This window comes from Lynx canadensis, chromosome X (assembly GCF_007474595.2).
Source record: "Lynx canadensis isolate LIC74 chromosome X, mLynCan4.pri.v2, whole genome shotgun sequence".
Taxonomy (NCBI): Eukaryota; Metazoa; Chordata; class Mammalia; order Carnivora; family Felidae; genus Lynx; species Lynx canadensis.
In genome coordinates, this window is record NC_044321.2 from 55,931,402 (window position 1) to 55,952,642 (window position 21,241).

A 21,241-nucleotide genomic window follows, 5' to 3' on the forward strand; every position below is an offset into this window, starting at 1 on the left:
AATCCTCACTTCATCCTTAGAGGTTAGGTCCTATTATCATCTCCATTTTTGAAGAAAGAAAAGTGAGGCCATGAGAGGTTAGATGATTTCCCAAGGTGTCACAGTTAATAAGTAGCAGAGATTTTTCAACAAATGTTGTGGAGCAATTAGATACCATAGACAAAAACAAACAAACCACTTTAACCTAAACCTTGCACCTTATACAAAAATGAACTCAAAGTAGACCATAGATCTAAATGTAAAACCTAAGGGTGCCTGAGTGGCTCAGTTGGTTAAGTGTCCCAACTCTTAATCTCAGCTCAGGTGTTGATTTCAGGGTCGTGAGTTCAAGCCCTGCATTGGGCTCTGTGCTGGGCATGAAGCCTACATACATACATACATACATGTAAAACCTAAAACTGTGACACTTCTACAAGAAAACATAAGATAAAAATTTCAGTGACATCATAAACATAATACATAAAGAAAAAGCGAATATATTAGGCTTCACCAAAACTAAGAACTTCTGCTCTGGTAAAGACCCTAGGGAGACAATGTTCAAAAAAATAAGCGACATGCCTGAGTGGCTCAGTCAGTTAAGCTTCCAACTCTTGACTTCGGCTCAGGTCATAATCTCATAGTTTGTGACCCGTGTTGAGCTCCACATTGGCAGTGTGGAGCCTACTTGGGATTCTCTCTCTCTCTCTCCCTCTCTCTCTCTTTCTCTCTCTCTTTCTCTCTGTCTCTCTCTGTTTCCCTCTGTCCCTCTGCCACTCATGTGGGCTCTCTCTCTCTCATAATAAATAAATAAACTTTAAATAAATAAATAAACTTTAAATAAATAAATAAACTTTAAATAAGTAAATAAGTAAATACACCTTAGACTAGAAAAAAATATTTGCAAATTACATATCTGACAAGGGAATCATATCCAGAATTCATAAAGGATTTATTAAACCCAAAAATAAGAAAACAAATAACTCAATTAGATAATGGGCAAAACACCTGAGCAGATACTTGATGAAAGAAAATACGCAGATGGCAAATAAGCACATGAAAAGATATTCAACAGGGGCACCTAGGTGGCTCAGTTGGTTGAGCATCCAACTCTTGATTTCAGCTCAAGTCATGATCCCAGGGTCCTGGGATTGAGCCCTGTGTCAGACTCCATGCTGAGGATGGAGCCTGCTTAAGATGCGCTCTCTCTCTCTCTCTCTCTGTCTCTTTCTCTCTGTCTCCCTCTGACCTTCTCCCCTGCTCACGCTCTCTCTTTCTCTCCCTTTCTTTCTAAAATAATAAAAGATATATATTCAACATCATTAGCCATTAAGGAAAAGCAGATTAAGGCCCAGATAAGATACACTACACACCTATTAGCATGGCTACAATAAAATATAGTGACAATACCAAGTGCTGGCAAGGATATTGGGAAAATAGAATTATCATACATTGTTAGTGGGAATATAAAATGGTATAGCCACTCCGGAAAATGGCTAGTCACTTTCTTATAAAATTAGACATGTATATATATGAGCCAACAATCCCATCCCTGGGCATTTACCCTCTAGAAATGAAAGCTTGCATTCACATGAAAACCTATATGACAGTGTTTAAAGCAGCTATATTTGTATTCACTAAAAACTACAATCCAAATGTCTCTCAACTGGAGAATGTATAAACAAATTAGTATATCCATACAGTGGAACACTACTCAGCAAAAAAAAAAAAAAAAGGAATAAACTATTGATACACTTGGGTGGATCATAAGGGCATCATGCTGAGTGAAAAAAGCCAATCTCAAAAGTTCACATACTATAGGATTCCATTTAATGAATATTCTCGAAATGACACAATTTTAGGAATAGAAACAAATCAGTGGTTGCCTGAGGTAAACGAACTTGAAATTGAGACCTTAGGAAAGCCTGCAGACATCTTTGAGGAATATACCAGTAGCTATAGCTGTGTGCAGAAGAAAAAACTCTTTGTTGAGTAATCACATGCTGAACTACTGAAACTTTTACAAGAAACTCTTATGACAGATGCTAACATATTAGCATGTGTGACCAAAATCTTAGAATGTCAAGGACTTTCACCAGGAAAATCTTTCAAAACAAGAAGGAAAGATTCCTGAAGGCAGCAGATACTAAATTTTACCCAACTCTGTCACAGTACCTAGCTCTTAGCAGGCACTCAGGAAATAGCTGTTTTCAGTAATTTTGAAGTTAAAGAGATCACTAGACTTCTCCCAAACTGCCTTGTCCATAGATATGCTGGATTACTCTATTTGATTTAGGTAAGAAAAGCTAACATTTATGGAGTACTTATTATGTAGTAAGAAGTGTCAAATATTTTTTATATATTAATCATGTAATTCTCAAAACAACCCTATGAGGTATAGGGATGATTATGATCCTCATTTTACAGATGAGAAAAGTGAGTCACAGAGAGACTAGAGGACTTGCTTCCAGGTCCAATCACTAAGAATTGAAGGAGCTACTTGGGGGAATCTACTCCTGAAACCAAGAGCACACTGTATACACTGTGTGTTAGCTAACTTGACAATAAATTATATTTAGAAAAAAAAAGAATAGAAGGAGCTACAATGTAATCTGGATCTAGAATTATATTCTCATAATCATTATATAACCTTGTTACATACATTCTACGGTCTCTCTCTGATACACTCTTCAGTCACTAGGCCTTTGATTATGTTTAAGTTCATTAAAGATGCGTGAATATAGGAATGTTGAAAATTTTCTTAGATAAGATATAGGGATCTGTATAGTTATGATTCCTTCAGTCAGCAAGCACTTCCTTAATACCAATTCCAGCACTAGTGCCTTTTATTCTCATGACTTATTCATTCCATAACTGGAAGCCTGTATCTCCCACTGCTCTTCACCCATTTTGCCTATCCTTCCACCCCCTTCCCTCTGGCAACTCAGTGGTTCACTCACCAATTTATGATACAACATCTCAAATCATGGTTCACACTGACAAAAAGGAGGGAAGACTGTGCTTGATCCTATCACACGATCAAAGTGTTAAAAGCTATGGAGTTAGGGGAGAGAAAGGGAAGATGGTGGCAGTGTAGGAGCATCCTAGACACTCCTCATCCCATGAACACAACTAGATAACTATCAAATCATCCTAAATAGACCAGAAATCAACCTTAAGACTGGCAGAACAAACTCCACAACTAAAGATAGAGAAGAGGCCACATCAAAGAAGGTAGGAAATGCAAAGATGGGACTTGGGAGAAAAAAATATCATGGCCACTGCAGTGGGGAGGTAGCTGCAGTGTAGAGAAGGGTGAGAGACAGACTAGCACACAGAGCAGCTCAACATGGGGGAAATGAATCCCCATAGAAATTGGTTTGTAAAGTGAGAGGGGCCAAATTTTGTGAGTTCTTACAACCAGTGGAGCTTAAAGCCTGGGGTCTTAAAGGTCAATGGGCTTAGCTCAGATAGATCCTGAAAGGCATTGTACTGCTCTTGGAGAGAAGGAAGGCTAACAATGCCTGGACATTCAGCATTGAAATGGTGATCTGAAGAGCACCTGAGCACACAGTGGAGCGGGTATTTGCTCATTTCGGTATTTGCTCATTTGCCCAGAAAGGCAGCATTCATGGAAAGACCTCTCTGGGAATAAAGAAACTGGTAGACACTATTTCCCTCTGCTATCTCTCAGCATAAACACAAAGGCACCTACAGGAACACAGCACTGACACTTACTACCTAACTTGCTTACACGAAGCTCTGCTCACCCATGCTGTGGTGAAACCCCCCTTCTCAGTCTCGCTCACCTCAGTCCAAGTGTGGCAAGCCCCCTCCCCCAGAAGACTGTCCCAAACCCCAGCTCACACTGTGTCTGCCAACCTGGGAGTTTTGCAGAGCCTCAGTTCCGGTGTCAGTGGCAATAGGTCCCATTTTACAAGCAGACCAGAGCATACCTAGTAAACAATTGCCAGATTCAGGCCAGAGACCAAACACTGCCCCCAACAAAGAAAGCCTCTGCAGACAACTGGCCTGAAGGATAAAGCAGCCAGGACACAGATGCAGTGCACACAGAGTACACATTGGAGACACTCCCAAAAGCACCAGGCCCTGTAGAAAGGGGACACTACAAGGAACAGACAACAAAACATCTTCATAACACCATTACCTTCAAGAACAGGAGATATAGCTGACTTTTCTAACACAGAGAAATAGGCACAGAGACTTAGACAAAACGAGAAGACAGATAAATTTGTCCCAAATGACAGAATAGGACAAGGCCATGGCTGGAGATCTAAGCAAAACAGACATAAGTAACTTGCTTGATGGAGTATTTAAAGCAATGATCATGGAGATACTCACTGGACTTTGGAAAAGAGTGGAAGCTATCAGAGAGACCCTTAACACAGAGATAAAAATGAACCAATCAGAGATGAAGTGTGCAACAAACAAGATTAGAAACACACCTGATGCAATGAACAGCAGGCTGGAAGAAGCAGAAAAATGAATTAATGACCTAGAAGACAGAGAAATGAAAAGTAATCAAGCTGAACAAAAAAGGGAAAAAAAGAATTATGTAAAACAAGAATAGAAGTAGGGAACTCAATGACTCCATCAAACAATAATCTTCATATTATAGGAGTCCCAGAAGAAGACAAAGAAGAGGGGACAGAAAATTTATTTAAAAAATAGCTGAGAGTTGCCTGGGTGGCTCAGTAGGTAAGTGTCCAACATCGGCTCAGGTCATGATCTCACTGTTGATGAGTTCAAGCCCCGCATCAGGCTCTGTGCTGACAACTCAGAGCCTGGAACCTGCTTCAGATTCTGTGTCTCCATCTCTCTCTGCCCTTCCCCCATTCATGCTGTCTCTCTTTCAAAAAAAATGAATAAACATTAAAAAAAATTTTTTTAAAGAAATAGCTGAAAACTTCCCTAATCTGGGGAAGGAAACAGATATCCAGATCCAGGAGGTATAGAAAACCTCCAACAAAATCAACAAAAGGATATCCATACAAAGACATATTGTAATGAAATTGCCAAATACAGTGATAAAGAAAAAAATGTTTAAACCAGCAAGACCAAAGAAGACAGTAACATGCAAGGAAAACCCCATAAGTCTAGCAGCCCATTTTTCAGCAAAAATTTTCCAGGCCTGAAAGAGTGCATGATATATTCAAAATGATGAATGGGGGAAATTTGCAGCCAAGAATACTGTATCTAGCAAACTTATCATTAAGAATAGGAAAGATAAAGAGTTTTACAGAAGAACAAAAACTAAAGGTGTTCATAACCATTAAACCAGACCAGAAAGAAATATTAAAGGGGACCCTTTGTGTGAAATGGAAAGATCAAAAATGACAGTATCAAGGTAGGAAACAGAAACACAGTAAAAGTGAATATTTCTGTAAAAAATCAGTCAAGAAACTCACAAAAAGATGTAGAATATGACATCATATATCCAAAATGTAGGAGGGAGAGGAGTAAAAAATGAGTTCAAACTTAAAGGACCATCAACTTAATATAAAATTCTATAAGTAGATGTTATATACAAACCTCATGGTAACCACAAATCAAAAACCACTAATAAATATGCAAGGAATAAAAAGAAAGAAGTCCAAATGTATCACAAAAAAAAACCAGCAAACCATGCAAGAAGAACAAAAAAAAGATCAGAGAAAATGTTCAGTAACAACTATAAAACAAGTAATAAAATGGTAATGCATTCATATCTATCAATAATGACTTTCAATGTAAATGGACTAAATGCTCCAATCAAAAGCCACAGGGTGGCTGAATGGATAATTTTTATATGCCGTTGAATTCGATTTGCTAGTATCTTATTGAGAATTTTTGCATCCATATTCATCAGGGATATTGGCCTGTACTTGTCTTTTTTTACTGGGTCTCTGTCTGGTTTAGGAATCAAAGGAATACTGGCTTCATAGAATGAGTCTGGAAGTTTTCCTTCCCTTTCTATTTCTTGGAATAGCTTGAGAAGGATAGGTATTATCTCTGCTTTAAACGTCTGGTAGAACTCCCCTGGGAAGCCATCTGGTCCTGGACTCTTATTTGTTGGGACATTTTTGATAACCGATTCAATTTCTTCGCTGGTTATGGGTCTGTTCAAGCTTTCTATTTCCTCCTGATTGAGTTTTGGAAGAGTGTGGGTGTTCAGGAATTTGTCCATTTCTTCCAGGTTGTCCAATTTGTTGGCATATAATTTTTCATAGTATTCCCTGATAATTGTTTGTATCTCTGAGGGATTGGTTGTAATAATTCCATTTTCATTCATGATTTTATCTCTTTGGGTCATCTCCCTTTTCTTTTTGAGAAGCCTAGCTAGAGGTTTGTCAATTTTGTTTATTTTTTCAAAAAACCAACTCTTGGTTTCGTTGATCTGCTCTACAGTTTTTTTAGATTCTATATTGTTTATTTCTGCTCTGATCTTTATTATTTCTCTTCTTCTGCTGGGTTTAGGCTGCCTTTGCTGTTCTGCTTCTATTTCCTTTAGGTGTGCTGTTAGATTTTGTATTTGGGATTTTTCTTGTTTCTTGAGATAGGCCTGGATTGCAATGTATTTTCCTCTCAGGACTGCTTTTGCTGCGTCCCAAAGCGTTTGGATTGTTGTATTTTCATTTTCGTTTGTTTCCATATATTGTTTAATTTCTTCTCTAATTGCCTGGTTGACCCACTCATTCGTTAGTAGGGTGTTCTTTAACCTCCATGCTTTTGGAGGTTTTCCAGACTTTTTCCTGTGGTTGATTTCAAGCTTCATAGCATTGTGGTCTGAAAGTATGCATGGTATAATTTCAATTCTTGTAAACTTATGAAGGGCTGTTTTGTGACCCAGTATATGATCTATCTTGGAGAATGTTCCATGTGCACTCGAGAAGAAAGTATATTCTGTTGCTTTGGGATGCAGAGTTCTAAATAGATCTGTCAAGTCCATCTGATCCAATGTCTCATTCAGGGCCCTTGTTTCTTTATTGACCGTGTGTCTAGATGATCTATCCATTTCTGTAAGTGGGGTGTTAAAGTCCCCAGCAATTACCACATTCTTCTCAATAAGGTTGCTTATGTTTATGAGTAATTGTTTTATATATTTAGGGGCTCCGGTATTCGGCGCATAGACATTTATAATTGTTAGCTCTTCCTGATGGATAGACCCTGTAACTATTATATAATGTCCTTCTTCATCTCTTGTTACAGCCTTTAATTTAAAGTCTAGTTTGTCTGATATAAGTATGGCTACTCCAGCTTTCTTTTGGCTTCCAGTAGCTTGATAAATAGTTCTCCATCCCCTCACTCTGAATCTAACGGTGTCCTCAGGTCTAAAATGAGTCTCTTGTAGACAGCAAAGAGATGGGTCTTGTTTTTTTATCCATTCTGATACCCTATGTCTTTTGGTTGGCGCATTTCATCCATTTACATTCAGTGTTATTATAGAAAGATACGGGTTTAGAGTCATTGTGATGTCTGTATGTTTTATGCTTGTAGTGATGTCTCTGGTACTTTGTCTCACAGGGTCCCCCTTAGGATCTCTTGTAGGGCTGGTTTAGTGGTGACAAATTCCTTCAGTTTTTGTTTGTTTGGGAAGACCTTTATCTCTCCTTCTATTCTAAATGACAGACTTGCTGGATAAAGGATTCTCGGCTGCATATTTTTTCTGTCTAGCACACTGAAAATCTCGTGCCAATTCTTTCTGGCCTGCCAAGTTTCAAAAGAGAGATCCGTCACGAGTCTTATAGGTCTCCCTTTATATGTGAGGGCACGTTTACCCCTTGCTGCTTTCAGAATTTTCTCTTTATCCTTGTATTTTGCCAGTTTCACTATGATATGTCGTGCAGAAGATCGATTCAAGTTACGTCTGAAGGGAGTTCTCTGTGCCTCTTGGATTTCAATGCCTTTTTCCTTCCCCAGTTCAGGGAAGTTCTCAGCTATTATTTCTTCAAGTACCCCTTCAGCACCTTTCCCTCTCTCTTCCTCCTCTGGGATACCAATTATGCGTATATTATTTCTTTTTAGTGTATCACTTAGTTCTCTAATTTTCCCCTCATACTCCTGGATTTTTTTATCTCTCTTTTTCTCAGCTTCCTCTTTTTCCATAACTTTATCTTCTAGTTCACCTATTCTCTCCTCTGCCTCTTCCATCCGAGCCGTGGTGGTTTGCATTTTGTTTTGCATTTCATTTAAAGCGTTTTTCAGCTCCTCGTGACTGTTCCTTAGTCCCTTGATCTCTGTAGCAAGAGATTCTCTGCTGGCCTGTATACTGTTTTCCAGCCCAGCGATTAATTTTATGACTATTATTCTAAATTCACTTTCTGTTATATTATTTAAATCCTTTTTGATCAGCTCATTAGCTATTGTTATTTCCTGGAGATTCTTCTGAGGGGAATTCTTCCACTTGGTCATTTTGGATAGTCCCTGGCGTGGTGAGGACCTGCAGGGCACTTCCCCTGTGCTGTGGTGTATAACTGGAGTTGGTGGGCGGGGCCGCATTCAGTCCTGATGTCTGCCCCCGGCCCACCGCTGGGGCCACAGTCAGACTGGTGTGTGCCTTCGCTTCCCCTCTCCTAGGGGCGGGATTCACTGTGGGGTGGCGTGGCCCGTCTGGGCTACTTGCACACTGCCAGGCTTGTGATGCTGGGGATCTGGCATATTAGCTGGGGTGGGTAGGCAAGGTGCACGGCGGCAGGGGGGGCAGGCTTAGCTCGCTTCTCCTTAGGTGAGCCACTTCAGGAGGGGCCCTGTGGCAGCCGGAGGGAGTCAGATCCGCTGCCGGAGGTTTGGCTCCGCAGAAGCACAGAGTTGGGTGTTTGCGCGGAGCGAGCAGTTTCCCTGGCGGGAACCGGTTCCCTTTGGGATTTTGGCTGGGGATGGGCGGGGGAGATGGCGCTGGCGAGCGCCTTTGTTCCCCACCAAACTGAGCTCTGTCGTCCGGGGGCTCAGCAGCTCTCCCTCCCTTTGTCCTCCAGCCTTCCCGCTTTCCGAGCAGAGCTGTTAACTTATGACCTCCCAGACGCTAAGTCGCGCTTGCTGTCGGAACACAGTCCGTCAGGCCCCTCTGCTTTTGCAAGCCGGACTCAGGGACTCTGCTTGGCCGGCGAGCCGCCCCTCCGCCCCGACTCCCTCCCGCCAGTCCGTGGAGCGCGCACCGCCTCGCCGCCCTTCCTACCCTCTTCCGTGGGCCTCTCATCTGCGCTTGGCTCCGGAGACTCCGTTCTGCTAATCCTCTGGCGGTTTTCTGGGTTATTTAGGCAGGTGTGGGTGGAATCTAAGTGATCAGCAGGATGCGCGGTGAGCCCTGTGTCCTCCTACGCCGCCATCTTCGGGAAGCCTGAATGGATAATTTTTAAAAAGACCCATCTATATGCTGCTTAAAAGAGACCTATTTTAGACCTAAAGACACCTACAGATTGAAAGTGAGGGGATGGAGAAACATCTATCTGGCAAAAAGCCAGAAGAACAATACTTAATATAAAACAAAATAGACTTTAAAACAAAGAATGTTGGGGGCACCTGGGTGGCTCAGTTGGTTAAGCGTCCAGCTTCGGCTTAGGTCATGATCTCATGGTTCATGGGTTCGAGCCCCGCATCAGGTTCTGTGCTGACAACTCAGAGCCTGGAGCCTGCTACGGATTCTGTGTCTCCCTCCCTCTCTCCCCCTCCCCTTCTTGTGCTCGCTCGCTCTCTCTCTCAAAAGGTAAATAAACATTAAAAAAAATTTAAAAAAACAAAGAATGTTACAAGAGACAAAGAAGGACACTATACAATAATAAAGGGCACAATCCAACAAGACTATATAACAAGTGTAAATATGCACCCAGAACAGGAGCACCCAAATGCATAAAACAGTTAGTAAACATGAAGGAACAAATCAATAATAACACAAAAATAGTATAGGACTTTAATACCCCACTTAACACCAATGGCCAGATATCTAAGTAGAAAATAAACAAGGAAAAATGGCTCTGAATGACACACTGGAACATGTGAATTTAACAGATATATTCAGAATATTCCATCCTAAAACAGCAGAATACAGTCTTTTCAAGTGCACAGAGAAACGTTTTCCAGAATAGATTACATATGAGCCCACAAAACAAGCCTCAACTCAGCAAATTCAAGAAGATGGAAGTCATACCATGAACCTTTTCTGACCAACAATGCTATGAAACTGGAAGTCAACCACATGAAAATATCTGGAAAGACCACAACTACATGGAGGTTATATAACATGCTACTAAACAATAAATACATCAACCAGGAAATCAAAGAAGAAATTAAAAAGTACATTGAAACAAATAGAAATGAAAACACAATGTCCAAAACCTTTGGAATACAGCAAAAGTGATTCCAAAAGGGAAGCTTATAACAATATAAGCCTACCTCAACAAGCAAGAAAAATCCAAGGTAAACAACCTAACCTTATACCTAAAGGAGCTAAAAGAACAACAAACAAAACCTAAAACCACCAGAAGGAAGGAATAATAAAGATTGGAGCAAAAATGAATGATATATAGAAAGGAAAACAACAACAACAACAATAGAATAGATCAATGAAACCAGAAGCTGGTTCTTTGCAAAAAAAAAAAAATCAATGAAATTGATAAACCTCTCAACTGACTTATCAAGAAAAAGAGAGAAAGGACTAAAATAGAAATTACAAATGAGTGAGGAGAAATAACCAACAACACAGAAATACAAACCATTCTAAGAGCATATTATGAAAAACTACATGGCAACAAATTGGACAACCTAGAAAAAAAATGGATAAATTCCTAGAAGTATACGAACTGCCAAAACTGTACCAGGAAGAAATAGAAAATGTGAACAGACCACTTACCAGCAAAGAAATTGGATCGGGGGGTGCCTGGTGGCTTAGTCAGTTGGGCATGTGTGACTTTGGTTTAGGTCATGATCTTGCAGTCTGTGAGTTCAAGCTCCATGTCAGACCCTGCGCTGACATCTCAGAGCCTGGAGCCTGCTTCAGATTCTGTCTGTATCTCTCTCTTCCCCTCCCCTGCTCTCACTGTGTGTCTCTCTCTCTCAAAAATAAAATAAAAACATTTAAAGAAATTTTTAAAAATTGGATTGGCAATCAAAAACTCCTTGGGGCGCCTGGGTGGCGCAGTCGGTTAAGCGTCCGACTTCAGCCAGGTCGCGATCTCGCGGTCTGTGAGTTCGAGCCCCGCGTCAGGCTCTGGGCTGATGGCTCGGAGCCTGGAGCCTGTTTCCGATTCTGTGTCTCCCTCTCTCTCTGCCCCTCCCCCGTTCATGCTCTGTCTCTCTCTGTCCCAAAAAAATAAATAAACGTTGAAAAAAAAAATTTAAAAAAAAAAAAAAAAAACTCCTGGGGGCGGGGGCAGGTGGCAGAGGAGAGGGGAAAATGGGTGATGGGCATTGAGGCAGGCGCTTGTTGAGATGAGCTCTGGGTGTTGTATGTAAACAGTAAATCACAGGACTCTACCCCCAAAACCAAGAGCACACTGTATACACTGTATGTTAGCCAACTTGACAATAAATTATATTAAAACAAAAAACAAAACTCCCAACAAACAAAATTCTAGGGCCAGATGGCTTCAGAGGCAAATTCTACCAAACATTTAAAGAAGAGTTAATACCTATTCTTCTCAAACTATTGCAAAAATAGAAAAAGGTAAACTTCCAAATTCATCCTATAAGGCCAACATTACCCTGATAACAAAACCAGACAAAGACATCACAAAGAAAACAGTAACTAAAGACCAGTATCTCTGATGAACATAGATGCAGAGATCCTCAACAAAATACCAGCAACTAGAATCCAACAATATATTAAGAATCATTCACCAAGATCAAGTGAGATTTATTCCTCGGATGCAAGGGTAGTTCAATATTAACAAATCGATCAACATGATATATCACATCAATAAGAGAAAGAGTAAGAACCATATGATGATTTCAATAGATGTAGGAAAAACATTTGTCCAAGTACAATATCCATTCATTATAAAAACCCTTCAACAAAGTAGGTTTAGAGGGTACATATCTCAACATGATAAAAGCCATATATGAAAAACCCACAGCTAATGTCATCCTAAATGGGGAAAAACCAAGAGCTGTTCCCCAAGGTCAGGAACAAGACAAGGATGTTCACTGTCAACACTTCTATTCAAAATAGTACTGGAGGTCCTAGCCACAGCAGTCAGACAACAAAAAGAAATAAAAGGAATCCAAATCAGTTAGGAAGAAGTAAAACTGTCACAATTTGCACATGACGTGATACTATATATAGGAACCCTAAAGACTCCACCAAAAAACTGCTAGAACTGATAAATGAATTCACAACAAAACAAAAGAGCAACCTACTGAATGGGAGAAGATATTTGCAAATGATATATCTGATAAGGGATTAATATCAAAAATATATAAAGAACTTCTACAAGTCAACACCAAAAATCCAAACAATCTGATCAAATAATGGACAGAAGACCAGAATAGACATTTTTCCAAAGAAGACATACAGATGGCCAACAGGTACACTAAAAGATGCTCAACATCACACTAATCATCAGAGAAATGCGTATGAAAGCCACAACGAGATATCACCTTACACCTGTCAGAATGGCTAAAACCAGAAAGACAAAAAATAACACGTGTTTGCGAGGATGTGGAGAAAAAGGAATCCTCATGCATTGTTGGTGGGAATGTAGATTGGTACAGCCACTGTGGAAAACAGTATGGAGGTTCCTGAAATTAAAAATAGAAATACCATATGATCCAGTAATTCTGCTACTGGGTATTTACCCAAAGAAAATGAAAACACTGATTTGAAGATATTTGCACCCCATGTTTATGGCAGTGTTATTTACAATAGCCAAGATGTGGAAGCAACCCAAGTGTCCATTGATAGATGAATGGGTAAGGAAGATGTCACACACACACACACACACACACACACACACACACACACACAGAGGAATATTACACAGCCATAAAAAGGGTGAGATCTTGCCATTTGCAACAACATGGATGAACCTAATACCTCTAGGGTATTATGCTAAGTGAAATAAGGCAGATCAAGAATGACAATTACCATATGATTTCACTCATATGGAATCTAAAAAAACAAAATAAATAAACAAAAAGCAGATCTATAAAAACAGAAAACAAACTGAAGGTTGCCAGAGGAAAGAGGGATGGAGGGATGGGCAGAATGGGTGAAGGGGAGTGGGAGATACAGGCTTCCAGTTATGGGATGAAGTCATGGGAATAAAAGGAACAGCATCAATATAGTCAGTGATATTGTAATAGTGTTGTATGGTGACAGATGGTAGCTACACTTGTGGTGAGCATAGCATAACATATAAAGATACTGAATCACTATGTTGTACATAGGAAACGAATGTAAAATTATGTGTCAACTAAAAAAATTTTAAAACAAGAATGGGTATCTTTATTAAAATCAACAGATGATCAAAATATACTTGAATTCTTTATCAGATGATCAAAATATACTTCAATTCCTTATCAGGACTAGTTAAGGACAAAAGTTAAGGAGAAAATGGAGAAGGCAAAGACAATGTATAAAAATACTAGGATATCTAGAGAAAGATTTTCTGCAGAAAGCCTCTTTCTTGTGACCTTCTGGGAGATTTCTGTTTAAGGCTCTTGGAGAGCTATTACAATTTTTGGTGAGTGTGGGCATGAATGGAAATCTCACTTCTACTTATGTGGGCTCTGTTCTGAGTGAAATTTAAGTCTGGAGCTGAATCTAGCCCATGGGCCAGTGATTCCTCATTCCTAACCCAACATCACTAATTTCTCTTCTAGAATTGGCTTGGAAATGAAGTTGAGGTTATGGTCAGTACTGAGGAAGCCAAACGCCATCTAAATGACCTTCTTGAAGATAGGAAGATCCTGGCTCAGGATGTGGCTCAACTCAAAGAAAAAAAGGAATCTGGGGAGAATCCGCCTCCAAAACTCCGGGTAAGTGCCCTTATGGAAATACATGATCAATAATCAGACTGCACTCCCCAGAAACCCTCACAGCTTTGGAGGGTTACTTTCCTTTTAGCACTTCACCCTCATTCCCACTGTTCTTTACAGAGGCGTACATTCTCGCTTGCTGAACTGCGTGGTCAAGTTTCTGAGTCCGAGGATTCCATTACAAAGAAAATTGAAAGCCTAGAGACTGAAATGGAACTCAGGTAATGGGACTGTCTCTAAGGCATTGTAATTTATAAAAATTTATGCCTGGAATCAAAAGAGAACCTATCAATCCAGTGATTCAAAAGCTTGTTTTTCAAAGCCTTTCTGATGGTAGACAAATGAGAGAACATAGCAATTCTTTTGAACCACACACTTCACTAGACATGTTGGGTACATTTTCTCATTCCCTCCCTATGAGGTATTATTACATTTTATGTGGTATTATTCATTTGACTTTAAAGATTAAACAGGGGCACCTGGGTGGCTCAGTCAGTTAACGTCCAACTCTGGATTTTGGCTCAGGTTATGATCCCAGGGTTGTGGGATCAAGCCCTGCATTGGGCTCCTTGCTGAGAATGGAGCCTGGAATTCTCTCTCTTTCCCATGGCCCCCACCTGCGTGCTCTCTTGCGCTCTCTCTGTCTCTCAAATAAAATTTAAATAAAGATCTAAACAGAAGTTCAGAAATCTTAAGAAATGTGCTAAAGGTTATACAGAGTTGGGATTCGAAACCTGGTCTAATTCCAAAACACATGCTCTTTATGATGCACCACATCTTAGTATCTCTGAAATGCAGAACTGGCTAAAAACAAAATTTTAGAGGAAGTCAAGAACTGATACCAAAAGAGCTACAGTACAGAACGAAGAGAAGTTTAGAGATCATCAGCAAAGTAGATATATAAGGAAAGTTATCATAAGCATTAAATTACATTAGTAAATAAAGTACATAACACAGTACTTGGCATATTAGAAGTGCTCAGTGAACGTTCTCTTTTTCTCCTTTTCTGGCTCTAATACCATAACTTATGCTGCTCTAGTCACTATTACTATCTTTTAAGTATCTATGATATCTAGAAGGAATCAAACTTTGACAGAGATTTTAGAATGTCTTACGATAATAGAATTGTATTGCCCAGAAGACCTTAAAGATCATTTAACTTGTTTTTAGCAACACACACTAGCTGTTTATCTTTGGATACATCTATAAATCACTCAACATTTGAGTGTCTGCTTTGTGTTGCACTGGATGTATGCAGTTGGGATATATAGAAAGTAGGTGGCATTCCTTGCTCTGAAGTAGAAATAGTATAATGATGTAGTGGTGTGTTGGAATCATTTGTTAAAATTTCAGGACTGTTGTAAACCATTGATAGCTTGTCACACATTTATGCTACAGAAACTAGCAAAAGCTGCAAATCAGGTCTGGTTTTTTAAGTGTTGGTTGTTAAACATTTACCTGCACACCACTGTGCATAATTAAAAAATTAAATGTTAAACAGGTACCAAGTAGAGAGTAATGAAACAGAGGTGAGTTTAACCAAGGGGATTTTCCTAAAGTTGATGAGACATAAACTAAATTTTAAAAGACCTAAGGGACATGAATTATCAGAGGAGACAGGAAAGGCCATATGACCAACTGACAGTTCTGAAGTGTTCTAGCTCACCTCTTCCGAGAAGCCTTCCCTGACTCTTCATCTCCCATTAATCCTCCTCTTCTCTAAACTCCTTCAGAACTTACAGTACCCAATCATATGGTACAACAGATGTGTCATCTTTATATTTGTTAATTTTTTACATTTATTAGTCTTGTTGATATAAATTGATCATAGGCTTGTTGAAGGAAAGGACTATATATTACACCAGAGTTCTCAAAGCATGGCCCACAAACCCCTAGGGGTCTCTGAGCAATCAGAACTATTTTCATAATAATATTATGACATTTGCCATTTTTACCATATTGACATTTGCCATGACCGTGCAAAGCAACAGTGGACAAAACTGCTCAGACCTTAACTTGAATTAGAGCAGTGGCACCAATCTGTACTAGCGGTCACCACCACACACTCTCAGCTTTTATTTTTAAGTCAGTTTTACTTAAGACTGGCTTTGATAAGGGCACCTGGCTGGCTCAATCGGTAGAATATGATACTCTTGATCTCGGGATCATGAGTTCAAGCCCCACATTTTTTTTAAGTAGTAAAAAAAAAAAAAAAAAGAATGGCTTTGTTAAAGCAGTAAAAATTGTTAATTTCATTAAATCTCAACCCTTGAGTTCAAATCTATTTAGTATTCTGCATGACAGAACGGGAAGAACACAGACTACTTGTGCTCTGTGCTAAAGTCTGAGAGTTGTCTGGAGGAAAAGCACTTGTACGATTGTTTTTCCATGGAACATTAGTTGTCTTTGAAAGAATGACTGACAAACTATGGTTATTCAGACTTCAGTACTTGGCAGACACTTTGCTGAAAAGTGAACAGAGTGAGCCCGTCGCTTCAAGGAAAACAACTGGCAGTGTTTATCACCAAAGTTAGAATTTGAGCTTTCAAGCAAAACTTAGAACTTCGGAAAATTTTTGTCTGCCACTATTGAGCTTGACAGTTTTTCATAACTTTTCTGATGAGACCAGTAGTGATGTTAACAATTTTTTATTTTTTTATATTACATCATGAAGTGTGTTCGCATTTGGAGACTTTGCATCACTCAACATTCTCCAGATGATGTTACAGAAGCCTGTAAGGGTAAAAGAACCATTGAGATTGCAAGATAGACCGATGGATTTTAACATAAGGGAGTAAGAAAAATTTACTAGTAATGGTTTCCAATTCCACATTTCAACTTTAGGGAACTACCACTTGCAGGGTTTTAGTATAATCACAAAGAAGAGTATCTATCCACAATTACCTGAATAGGCTATTAAAATGCTCCTCCTTTGTCCAACTACATATCTATGAGAGGCCAGATTAAAGACAATTAATAAAGATGTTAATTTCAACCAGAACACATCACAAAAGACTGGTTGCAGAGGGAGATGTGAGAATCCAGCTGTCTTCTATGAAGCCAGATATTACAGAGATTTGTAAAAATGTAAAACAATCCCACTCTTCTCACCAAATTATTTTTTGTTTTAGAAAATGTATTTTTCATAAAATATATTACAATGGCTTTTTGTTATCTTAAGTGAATTAATAAATACTTAATTTTTTCTCAGTTTTACTTTCAATACTGTAAATACCTATAGGTATAATGTATATAAACAGAGTTTCTCAGAGGTCCTCAGTCATTCTTAAGAGTGTAGAGGGGTCCTGGGGCACCTGGGTGGTTCAGTCAGTTGGGCATTTGACTTCAACTCAGGTCATGATCTCACAGCTCATGGGTTCGAGCTCCACATCGGGCTGTGTACTGACAGCTCAGAGCCTGGAGCCCGCTTTGGACTCTGTCCCCATCTCTCTGTGCCCCTTTCCTGCTCGTGCTCTGTCTCTCTCTCTCTCTCTCTCTCTCTCTCTCTCTCTCTCAAAAATAAATACTTAAAAAAAAAAGAGTGTAGAGGGGTCCTGAAACTCCAAGATTTGAGAACTGCCACCTTAGATTATTTTGGTACCCATCTTTTATAGTACCTTACAGAGCAGCACGTCACACATATGCTGGTATACTACCTCTCACCAGACACATAGCAAATCTGAGAAGGAAGCTATTAACAAAACTGCATTATTGTGTAAATCTTGGTCTCGGGCCATACCTGATCTGAAAGTATCTGTAAGTTATAATCAGGGTCAATGGTATCCAGTCTTCTTAGAAACTTCTCAGTCCTGTGCCAGGCACTTCAAGGTAACCTCTCGCAACATTAGCCATATGTATCAATTTGGTATTCAGTCCCAGCAAAGAACATTTACCTGCTTGTTCTTTTGAGATTTTGTTTTTCCTTGAGGTCTCCAACATGACTCTTACTCTTGCATGGTTGAGCCACTATATCCCAGTCTGAACTTAAATGGCCTCAAGACAAAGTCACATTACAGTCAGTGCACTACAACAAAAGCCCTACTGATACAAATATTTCCAAATCCCACTATATGACCCATTTATTTCGACCTGTAGTTAATGAAATAAAACCAAGATAGTCTCTTGGATTCCCTTTACATCAAGAATGGAGATACTGTATAAAATCCTAACCAGATGACTCAATCATTATTTAAAAGATATTTAACTGAGGGGCTCCTCAGTGGCTCAGTCAGCTAAACGTCCGACTTTAGCTCAGGTCATGCATGATCTCGACTTTAGCTGAGGTTCATGCCTCGCATTGGGCTCTGTGCTGACAGCTCAGAGCCTGGAGCCTGCTTCAGATTCTATGTCCCTGTCTCTCTTTGCCTCTGCCCCACTTGTGCTCTCTCTCTCTCTCTCTCTCTCTCTCTCAAAAATAAACATTTTAAAAAATTAGAAAAAAAAGATATTTAACTGGTACCTCCATCCATAAAACTATTTGAAGCTTCTCCATAGAGCTCTTCCCCTCTCCTTGGTGTTAGGGATACTAGCAATGAGTCTCACTGTTTCTTTCCCTGAAGGAGTGCTCAGATTGCTGACCTACAGCAGAAGTTGCTGGATGCAGAAAGTGAAGACAGGCCAAAACACCGCTGGGAGAGTATCACTACCATTCTGGAAGCCAAGTGTGCCCTGAAATATTTAATTGGAGAGGTAAGCATCACTCTTCCCTACCAAGAATTAGGGGTCTGTCTTGGTAGGTTGAAATAAGATGTTATCTTGGAATACTGTCATAGTGCTATTGCCACTTTTCATGCTGGAAACTGCAATGACACTAGCATTAGAGAAATCGTTTTATGGGTAAAGGCTGGTGTGGACAAGTACAAGCCATTCACTTAGAAAAATATAGGACTTGCAAACTGATACCTGTCATGCCTGACACGTAGAAAGTACTCATTAAACATCTGCTATTATTATTGGGAAAATATCAGGATGCCATAGTAGGCCACTCATTAAACATAAGCTCTTATACTTACTGCTTTTTAAAACACCTATGACATGTATATTCAAAAAGTTTAAGATACAATCTAGAAAAGAGGAAACCTAATCATCTTTCACATGTAAAGATGAATCCATCTTAAGGAAAATCCATCCTCACTGACCCTAAAATAATGTATCATCTTACATTGCCACAAGAGGGACTGAAGTTGATCAACTCTGGTGACTGAGGCATTTTCACTTTGAGACAAGCATACAAACTCCAACTCTGGAAGTTTGAGCAATGTTATCCTTTATACATTTTTTTATTGGGTGACCATATTTGCCCTACCAAAGGCAATCCTGTTTAGTCTTATGAACAGTGGTATTTATGATGTTCACAGTGTGGGCCAGCAGAGACTATAAAACTAGGCCAGCAAAGGATATCACTCTAGCCTGAAGAGCCAGGTCAACAGTCCCAGCTAATGTGTCTACTAGTTCCATCATGTGAACACAGACATTCTGAGATGGGCCATAATTGGCAATAAGGGTGTGTCCTATGGGTTACTCTTTAAGACGAAGGAAGAAAATCTTAAATATCAGAACTTGGAGTTGTCAGATACTGTTTGTGTTCAGTTTATTCTCGCCTGGAGACAGAGCAAGAGATTAAATGACCTCAGCAGTGGCTTCTAACTCTAAGAGATCTATCTCAACAGAAATATGGGCTCTTGGCCTGGGTAGCGTTGTTACTATTCGGTGGGAGATTCCATATGACATAGAAAAAGAAGAATGGACTTGGACATGGAGGAACTCTTCTCAGTCCATTTCAGGAAAGCTGACATTTTCCTGCCTAATGAATGGGGAAAGGTGGCCATTCTCCAAATAAACTGATCTTCTTTTATCCCTTCCAGCTGGTCTCCTCCAAAATACAGGTCAGCAAGCTTGAAAGCAGCCTGAAACAGAACAAGGCCAGCTGTGCTGACATGCAGAAGATGCTGTTTGAGGAACGAAATCATTTTGCTGAAATAGAGACAGAGTTACAGGCAGAGCTGGTCAGAGTGGAGCAACAGCACCAAGAGAAGGTAGACTCTGGCAAGCCAAGAAGCTATACTGAGAAACAAAGGGTCATTGCTTTTTGTTATTAGTTTTAAAAAGATAGTGGGGAGAAAAATTTTTTTAATAAAAAGATAGTAGGGGGGATATGAAGTTCCCTTCAAAAGACCCTGTAGTCTTTTCCAAGTTTTGCAAGCGAGGAACTTGAGAGAAATTACTTGTCAAAGTGTACACATACAGTGGCTCTTAGCCTCCAGCGTTAAGACTGAGAGTAACATTGTGGCCGTGCTTACTACTTCAGGCCATGAGAACAAAATGCAACTCGTACTTCTAAATCAGAGGAGTCATCTGGGTCCCTGCTTGAACTAAGCCGGAATTCCTTTTTCCTCTTTCTTACTCCTTTGTCCCTAGGTGCTATACCTGCTCAGCCAACTGCAGCAAAGCCAAATGGCAGAGAAGCAGCTAGAGGAGTCGGTCAGTGAAAAGGAACAACAGCTGCTGAGCACACTGAAGTGTCAGGTATGATAACGAGGCAAAGGTCTCCAGAGGTAGGATCCACAAGCCTGGCTGAGAATCCTGTCTGATTTACACCATTGTACTTTCAGCAGAGAGTAACCACTGAAAAGAGATTTATACTAGTAACCTCTGCGGCCTTTTGGCCCTATTTGATCAATTTAGAGGTATTTAGAATGTAACCACACATAGAATAACCTCCTTCGCGGTACAGAAATGACAGTACATACTCCATACCAGACTTTGAGGCCTCCTGGTTCCTTGCCTCAGCCCTGAGCCCTAAAAGAGTTGAGAAAGTTCAATCATCCCACAGAATCCTAGGGGCATTCAGCTGTCTCTTCCTGAGCTTGTTTTGAGCTGAGACCTGACATGTTTGTAAAGTGCCTGAGGTCTGAATCTCTTCCAGAGGCTGGGAACACCACACCCTTTAGTAGCATGTTGGAGCACTATTTTATCCAACTTAGAATCTTTTTTTTTTTTCCCCTGAACCACCAGTCTCGAGAGTTTCCTTGGCACCTCCCATCGAAGACTTAACCAAACTAGTTAAGGTCGTATGCATGAATCATGAATCTAGTTGTCTTAAGTGCCAGGAAGTTTAAGTAGGCTTATGAGAGTAGCAAATAAAATGCCTAGCCTGTGTTTAGAACGGTGAACAAAAGCATCTGTCGACTTGAAAGAAACAAAGCTAACTGTCCATTTTGGTCTCTTAATCAGCATCCTGATGTGAATGAATAAGGGATGCAAGGCTAGAAAACAGAAAAGAATAAGGAAAGCA

The 21,241-nt window shown here is 39.9% G+C and overlaps 1 protein-coding gene across 1 annotated transcript in view; it reads left to right on the top strand.

Moving 5' to 3' along the window:
- Positions 1-21,241, top strand: part of KIF4A (kinesin family member 4A) — a 132,243-nt gene that overhangs the window by 98,025 nt on the left and 12,977 nt on the right. Inside the window, exons 21-25 of the mRNA XM_030305353.2 lie at positions 13,792-13,947; positions 14,068-14,168; positions 18,507-18,636; positions 19,812-19,982; positions 20,365-20,472. Of these exons, the coding sequence (XP_030161213.1) occupies positions 13,792-13,947; positions 14,068-14,168; positions 18,507-18,636; positions 19,812-19,982; positions 20,365-20,472 (666 nt within the window). The remainder of the gene's footprint in view (positions 1-13,791; positions 13,948-14,067; positions 14,169-18,506; positions 18,637-19,811; positions 19,983-20,364; positions 20,473-21,241) is intronic.